This window comes from Eretmochelys imbricata, chromosome 15 (genome assembly GCF_965152235.1).
Source record: "Eretmochelys imbricata isolate rEreImb1 chromosome 15, rEreImb1.hap1, whole genome shotgun sequence".
NCBI classification, from domain to species: Eukaryota; Metazoa; Chordata; order Testudines; family Cheloniidae; genus Eretmochelys; species Eretmochelys imbricata.
Genome location: NC_135586.1, coordinates 26,557,251 through 26,566,128, shown reverse-complemented (window position 1 = coordinate 26,566,128; position 8,878 = coordinate 26,557,251). Strand labels below are relative to the sequence as shown.

General features: G+C 39.1%; 1 protein-coding gene across 3 annotated transcripts in view; it reads right to left on the bottom strand.

Moving 5' to 3' along the window:
- LOC144275456 (calcium release-activated calcium channel protein 1) overlaps nt 1–8,878 on the bottom strand; it is a 31,958-nt gene continuing 23,080 nt past the window's right edge. For 2 of the 3 annotated variants that reach the window (XM_077834674.1, XM_077834675.1), the window contains exon 2: nt 1–3,301. In XM_077834674.1, the coding sequence (XP_077690800.1) occupies nt 2,735–3,301 (567 nt within the window). In that variant the 3' untranslated portion in view covers nt 1–2,734. Of the gene's footprint in view, nt 3,302–3,767; nt 8,521–8,878 lie in introns of those variants that run through there. The other variant, XM_077834676.1, reaches the window with a different exon arrangement.

Genomic DNA, 8,878 nt, shown 5'->3' with positions numbered 1-8,878 from the left:
TGACAAGACAAATTATAAGCATATTTTATTTCAATTTTAAATCTAAGTATAATATATACAGCAACTGGTGTTTAAACTGTTTAAAGTAAATGCTTAATACCATTAGTATAAATTGGAACAGAATAAAATTGAGTGCACTGTACTGTTTAGAGAACAGACTTGACATCATGAGTTCTGGTCTTTATTTGTGCCTCTGCCATGCAGTTAATATGTGATCTTGCACAAGACACATCTTTTGTGACCATTTCCCCAGCTGAAGAATGGGGAAAATACATAAATGAGCTGTGCCTAAAGGCTTAAAGTGCAGTTATGGTCAGAAAAAATGACTAGTAATAGCTCTAATTTAAAAGGAATGCAAACAGTTAAAAAAAATTAATAAGGTGCCCTATTTACCTTGTCCTTTTACAAACCCACATTTTCTATTTTTAAAAGTTTTCCTCTGCTGTTGCTTTGTGAAAGATTCACACAAGAGGGGAAAGGTTTCAAAGTAACAGCCGTGTTAGTCTGTATTCGCAAAAAGAAAAGGAGTACTTGTGGCACCTTAGAGACTAACCAATTTATTTGAGCATGAGCTTTCGTGAGCTACAGCTCACTTCATCAGATACAACAGAGGAAAAGAGGGGAAAAGTGACGTATCCAGGAGAAACAATGAAAGCGACCCCCTTCCACACACACCCTTGGGGGGAGGGGAGGAGAATGTATTTATTTATTTTCTATCCTCTTTCATCTATAGCAATTTTGAAGAGTTATAAATAAATTGGAAGGTACAAAGCTTTCAGAAAAGTGAATTTTATTTAAACTTGATAGTGTCCCTTTAAGATATTTGCTCCAGTATGCTTACTTTACCACAGCTTTCTAAAAGTCTACTTTCCCAGGTTAAGTAAGGTATCATTAGATTTATCACTGTCAACAACTCAGTAAAGGATGGGCAACTGGGTTTTTTGCTCCGGCTAGTAAATTTTCAAGACCATTTCAGAATGCCGTTTACTAAAGTTTTTACTAATATAATCCCACTAGCACTACAGGAACGAACAGTTGTGGAACCGTGAGCGGAATTCTGCTCATCAACTGTTCTATTTCAGCTGCAAAAACACTGGTAATGTCAAAACCAGAGAGAATTTCTCTTTGACTTTCATATCCAGGAGTTTTTGGGGACTGCAACGCAAAGTATGTTTTTGCTTGTGAACAGAGCAAAATAGGAGCAAAAATGTCACTGAGATATAGCCACAGCACTCTGATACAAATTTCAAAGTAATTTTTTAGAATATAAATTGCACTTTGGGTCCAGTCTTCTCAACACATCTTATTGGGAGTAGTGCTTTTGCTAATAAGTCAATTGCATTGATGCAAGTGGGACTACTCATGATAATAAGTACTACCCTCAGGAGTCAGTGTTTGCAAAATTAGGACCTTAATTTGTAAAGCATGTTGAATTCATCTGGTAAAGAGGCCAGGCATAACTGACTTCATTCAACGTAAGCAAAATAAAAATCAGTTGTTTTCATAAATAAGTCTATGTAGCAATAAGTGGTCTTCCACAGCATTTTGGAAGCAAAAATCATGTGTAATTAAGATTTAATATCTTAGATACAATATTTGAGCAAGCAGAAGATTTTTCTACTGAACAAGATCAAGGCGGAGCAGTTTACTTGGGATTCCCACACAGACAAAGCGCCTTTTATCATTTGTATCTGAGATTTTATTCAAAAATATATTTAATATATAAAAAGTATAAAATATTTGCTACTTTGGTTTGGAACAAAAGCAGTAGCTCTACTGTGGTTTAGTCTCTACCGGTGTATGTTATTGCTAGAGAAAAGCCATTAATAGCAAGTTTTCAACCAAGAAAAAAAAAATCTGGTGGTAGTTTCTCCATCTATTTTTTTTTTTAAACGGTTCTTCAATGAAAACAGGCAATTTTATCACTTCGGAGAACATATCTGCTCCCATGAATTTTAAAGCAGGTATTGCTTTTCTCTCTATTTTCTTCCCAAAAGAAGAGCAGACTTAGGGCCTCAGTCCTACAGATAAAAAGAACAGGAGTACTTGTGGCACTCCTGTTCTTTTTGCAGATACAGACTAACACGGCTGCTGCTCTGAAACCAGTCCTACAGATGCACATCACAATAGGACTGATCATGGGTATCTGGTAGCTGCCATGGCAAAAGGCCCTATAGAAATTAGTACAGTAATAGTTACTTGGCAGAAAAACCATGATTGGGGGAGCTAGTGGGAAAAGGGAAGGTGGAAAAGCTCTCAATTTTACCTTTCATCAGACTTTTAGAGTTCACAGTTTAGCACTGAAACCAAATGCTAATTACTCCAAGTCCCAAGTTATTTGTATTGTGCCATGCTACATGTATTGGACAAGCAATACTTTCTAGCAAACACCAACATCAAATAGAAAGAAATACGTCTTCCCTCCCACCACTAACAAATACCAAGGCCTAAAATGTAATTCCTCTTACGCATTGATATATTCACCATTAAAAAGAAACAATTCAGATGATAAGAAGAGGGATGAGAGATGCATGCTCAGTGCAGCCATACCCCAACATCAGTCTCTTCAGATGTCAGTTGTCTAAGATATCATGGTATTTTTTTACTGTTAGAAATTAGCACAGAACTTATAAATCTCTCCTTAAAATAAATCAACAGTCCAGCTAGTTCACGCAAGGAGGAGTCAACATAGCAAGGCAGAAACAAAAAATGGATTTTTAAACCAAATATAGCTTTATACAAAATGGCTGCCAGGAGGTGGCAAGGTGTCGCCTCTGTGGTCCAGCTGATCCTGGAGTCGCGCAAACTCAGCAAGTTCATTCAGTTCTTGAAACTGCCTGTCTGTTTTGTGGCTAACCAGTGACCTATAGAAGTGGACTGCAAATACAATGAAAATCAATCCAAAAGGAACCATAATAGATGTTGAGGCAATAGCTGCTGCTGCTCCTGGAGTGATGGTGGAATTGTTGTCATGGACTGACTCATTAGAAGGTGTCCCTTGTGGAAGAAATTTCACCCAACACAGCAGCACCACTTCTGCAAGGAAGAGCAAAGTCCCAATGACAGTGGAAAACGCCCAGGCGAGCTCAATGTGCCGGTGCATACGCTCATGCGGAGACTCATTAACAGAGTTGAGATTGTGCACATTACTAACGGCCTCTATATTTGGAAGAATGCAGGTGCTTATCATGAGAGCAAAGAGGTGAACGGCAACAAGCACAGTAGTACAGGCACTGAAAGCTATCAAGAGACCTGGAGGGTAGACATGTTTTGAATCTAGCTGAACCTCCACCATAGCCACCTGGAAAGGAAGAAGAAAGATTTAATACTGAACTGCATATTTTAATCTATCACTTTACAAACAACAGGTTTAACATTAGCCGGTTTGAACATTTCCATTTTAGATCAATACAATATTTTAATGATATAATTTAATTCTCACTACATCTGGACAATGAAAACAGACTTGGCAATGTCACTTTGACTGTCATGCAGTAGCTCTATGCTGCAAAGTTTGAGCTCCAGACACTGCAGGGAAGTCCTAATCAGAGAGTGGATAAACATCCGATTTAAAACATTCAAAGCTGGATTTTAAAAAAACTAAAATAAATTTGAAATTATGGCAATTCATATTAAAGCCTAAATTTATTTTAAATCTATTAAAATAATTTGAATGGAATGAGATAATATTCAGACAGTACATGTTTGCCAAATATTTTAAAATAAAAGTTAAACCACTGAACTGCTGGAAGTCAGTGGATAAGCACCTGAAACTAGAGTTTGTTGAAGTTCTCAAGAAACTTAACAGCAGTAGCCTCTTCTCCTGGTGCAAAGAATAGTTCATTCAAAGTTGAGAAACCAGTTGGGAGTTGAAAAAGCAAAAAAGCTTTTTTTCCTCTTCAAATTCATGAACAAAAACAGGAGGTTCAGATCTACTACTTCTAAAAATACTGAAGGACATGGTGACCGGAAACAATCAGATCAGTTCGTTAGCTTCCTCTAATCAGTTGTTTTAAATGCAATACTGTTTTGATACAAAAAAATAAATTTACATATCCAGCACATTAAGGTTGTTTTTATTTAAGTAACATTTTAAAAATGCACAGACAACATTTTTCATTGAATTCCAATTTCCATCCATGGAGCTTGACACAAGTCAAAAGTAAAAATTTAATGAAGGAAATAAACGTCATTCATTATTTTACAACAAAACAATGTAAAAAAAATAAGGCTCTGAATAAGTGTTAAGCTATATAATAGCTTAAATCGTGAGAACAGATATAGCATGTCTTCCTGGTTCAGAAGAAATACCAAGAGCAATCTAGATACTATATTTAATTGCAAATAAACGTTAATAGCAACCAATGAGAATCAACCTTTCTTTAGGAAAACAAAAAGAGAAAAGAGTTCAAATGCAAAACAAGATTAAAATAGATATTTAAATTGAGATTTCCTGCTTGCCATGATTTAAAAAAACACTACTGATTTTTAATCAACCACCCTGCCTTAAATCCAAACCAAAACCAGTGTAAATTTCTTATCATGTTAGGTTATAATTGAAACATTTTAATGAATCCTACACTCTGGGCCTGAGGTAGCCAATGGGGCCACATTTCACTTAATCCATTTCTAAGATACATCTATTGTAAGACGCATCGTCAGTAAAGACAACACATAAGTTAATGCCAACAAAATAACTGCCCTGCCAATGCCAAATTAATTTCCATAAGTCAGCCAGGCCTTGAGGATCAACATTTTAAGGCTCTGTTAGGCCACAAGGGAAGTGAAACAAATTCTAAAAAAAAGTAGGAATACTCCACTGTATTTTTCCCCAGCCATACAAAATTAGAGATTGTCAGTTTATCCATCTCCTGCTGATCTCAACTACAGGAGTGATGCAGACTCTAAGGATAATAGCTATGTTCATACTGCAGTAAAAAAAACCCGTGGCTCTCTGCTGACTTGGGCTTATAGAGCTTGGGCCTGGGGGCTAAAAACTGCAGTGCAGGTGTGCAGAAGCTCAGATTTTTGAGACCAACCACCTTCTGGGGTTTCAGAGGCTGGGCTCTAGCTTAAGCCCAAACATCTACACCGCAATTTTTAGCCTTGCTACCTGAGCCCTGCAAGCCTGAGTCCGCTGACCTGGGCCAGTGACAGCCATGCCACAGATCTTTTATTGCAGTGCAGCTGTGGCCTAAGATACATGGGGCCCAAAGCATAAAGCGCTTCTCCACTATGCTAAGGATAGCCAAATGAGAATGGTGGAGAGGGTTGGGAAGGCTGGAAGGAAAAGCAGTATCTCTACTACTTCCTCTCTGCCTCTGGCCCCCAGACATCTAGAAAGCCACTCCTCAGCTACATGGGACAGAGTCGAGGACTAGTTCCCCAGCACAGGCGTCTCCTCTCAAGTCCAAGCATATTAGTAAGGCCGTATGAACTAGCATGTGGTCACCATGCATAGCTGCAATCCTCCTATCCCCAAAGGTCATACTGGAACAACTCCCAGCAGGAACCATGGGAACTGCAAAGCCAAGGGAGCCATGCCTAGAGGCCTCCATGTGGATGACCCAGGGTTGCAATGATGTCCCAAGGTCCAAAATAGATCTCAGAACATCCACAGGTTTAAGGGGTGGAACTCCCTTCCAAATCTGTAGGTGGGCAGGAAGAACCACACTCTGGCTGTATGACTTGTAGGAAACTCCTTGAGTGAAGATTTGGAGCTAGTCTCTCAGGTGCACTAGAGCAGCACTTGGCAAACAAGGGGAAGGTGGACCTGTGTAGTTTTAGGCCACCTTTATTTCCCCTGATTCTGGAGTACGTCTGGGGCACAACCAAACTACTGGGTTGGAACCACTCAGGGATGCTTTAACTTGAGGAGGGTTATCACCGCTACAAGGATCTGCCCTACTAGCCAGGATTGCCAGGGTACACCCCAATTTTTCCCTTCTCGCTCCCACTCCAGAATATCCCCTACACCAGCTGGGCCAGGCAGGGCTGGCATTGGACCAATCTAGCACTCCTCTGTTTGGGCAGAATGCCTTAAAGCTGCATCATCATTGGAGTGGCACTTAGGAGCACAGTTGCCAACTTTCACGCAGTAAACAAGCACCTCGACTTTCACAGTAAGTAAAAAATCAAGCTAATCCCATTTGAAAACAAGGCCAAAACAAGCCCATCCCTAAGAACCCCAACATTCTATGTGACTAGATCCCCCTGGCCCGCAGTCTGGGACTGTGGTGGGCCCGCTGTGCACCCCAACTCTCTCCCCTCTTCTCCCCGCCCTTGCCCCTGCTTGCTGGGAGCCGATCTTAAAAAAAAGGAAGCAACAAGCTACAAGCAAAAACTAGCCAACAAGCAACTCACAAGCCAATTAAGCCAAAGACAAGCCCAATTTCTGCGTTTTTTCCATGGGTTTGGCATATCTGCTTAGGAGTGGCCAAGGATGTGGGGTGAAAAGCTGACCCCACTAAATTCAATGGAAGTTTTGCCATTTACTTCAGTGGGGCCAGGATTTCACACCTGATCCTAATGAAGTTCTCCCCTGCCTCTGCCACATGAGGCAGAAATAGCTCAATGTTCCTTTAAATGTAAACTGAGAGGTTTCCATTCATTTTAGAAAACTTCACTTGATGGTCATGTATTATATTTATCATCCCTGCTGGGCCATATAAACTATTACATTAGTCAGTGCAGAAATGCCCCTAGCAAGAGAGGAAACTTTAAAAGCAACTCTTTCAGAAGATTGTTATAAGCATTTACAGTTGCTTAGAGACTTTAATCCTGCCATTTCTCTTGAAAAACAAATACATTATCCTGATAAATTTGTCTCTGAGACAGAGCAGTTTCTTTTGAGTAAAGCAGAAATACAAGAAAATTTCAGAAAGCAACCTTTATCAGAGGGCTTGATGAATTTGTCAGCATGTGTTTAAGTCCAGAAAGAAAAGTGACAGGCTGCATAAGGAATAGAATAGAAAATACTGAAAAGGTTATAAAAACCATGGAAGATTGTCATACTGTGGACAGTTCTGATCACCCGATATGAAAAGAGGATAGAGGAGAAATAGAGAAGGGGTCCAGAGACAGATGATAAAAATAGTTTGACACATAGAAAGACAAAGACATTAACATTATTGGTATTCTTTAGTTTAGAGGCAAATAAGAGGGACACAATAGAAGTATACAAAATAATGAATTGTAATAGGAAACAGCTTTCTTCCACAACAGTAAATCTGTGTAATTTTAAAAAACAATTAGCTATTCATATGGATGATGACATCCAGTTACATTAAGTAGGATTTTATTTTATTTTTTAAAAGAGGGGATATAAACCCTCATGCTTCAGGGGATAAACTAACCACTATTTGACTAGGATAAGGAAGAAACTTTCCCAGTATGCAGGTTATTCCATCATTTTCCATGCTGAGGTTTTTTGCACCTTCCTCAGAAGCAACCGATACTAGCACTCCCAGAGACAGTCCCCATTTGTTGACTGTAGACAAATAGGCCACAACTCCCCTGTTGTCAAAAATATGCTTGCGACTTTACCACATTTTTCCTCTCTAGTCTGTTAACAGGATCTACAAGTCAACATCAACCATGCAAAGCACTGTGGCATGCCTGGGTTATACTTTGTCTAGACTATGTACTTGCTAAGATAAATAGCCTATACATAGATATTGAAAGGAGAAGTAATAACTAGGCACTTGTTGTCATAATAAAATCAGGAAAGTTGTAGGAAGTGTTTTAAAGGATTTAGTGAAAGACTGCAGGATAAATTTAAGTCCAGTTAAGAGGGAGATTCTACAGCAGCTCTTCAATAATCAGCGTTTACAAATCCTGAACTTCTTTAATTACATTGAGTACAATATTTGTGGTTTTAATTTAGATTGAACAGGCCCATCCAGATGATGTTTTAGAAGAGGCCCAGGCAATGCTTGACGACAGCCAAGAATGAGAACAGGCTGCTGATAAGGATATGAGAAAAGTAACAAAATGTTACTTCTTCATTTGAATCATCTTTCTAGATCCATGGTACATGAGACGGTGTGTTTTGTAAAGCAGAGAAGCAGCACCAAAACCTACTTGGTTCTCAAGAAATTAATTAGTTCCTCAAAACTGCCACAATGTACACTTCATTCTGTATTTCCATTTGGACAGGATCCATTTTACTCAGGAGTTTGGACGCTGAAGAGGCCTTATAGGAAGAAATAATTCTGCCCATGAATAAATTAGAAGTAGGTATTGACCTCCTTTGACACTATATTATAGAAAACCTAAGTCTGATCATAAACCAATTTCCAGGCTGTTTTAATACCAGATGGCCATATTAAGTGGGCTGAAAGCCAAGCACACATTATCCATACTTTCATGTCAGTTACAAGAATTAAAGTCATGGATGGCACTCTGAATGAAAGTCCTCCTCCTGGAAGGTCTGTATTTATATTTTCTTCAGACCATAGCACTAACTCAGTGTAATACTAGTGCTCCTGTTAAATTAAAAACAGACTAGTACAGATGGGTGAATGAAACTACGTGCTGGCATAGATGTCAGCCTGGTATTGCAGAAAGAGGTGCATTCTGCTGGTGGGTGCAGTTAGGGTTTTTAATATGGGCTTGCTTGACTTTGCCTTCTATACATCCCAAGAGTATTAATTGAGTTTACAAATTTCTGTACATAGGGGTAGCTTTACTGGAACTAAGAATCATTTTCATGCTGCACTGAACACCATTTAAAAAAATTAAATGAAAAGGTGAGATGGAACCTGGTTTGCAGCCAGATACATGACTGCCCTACTGTAGTGTGTTACAAAGAGGTCATTTTCCAGCAAGACAGCCATTCCCAAAACGCTACCCATAAGTGCCAGGTTTACAATAATGT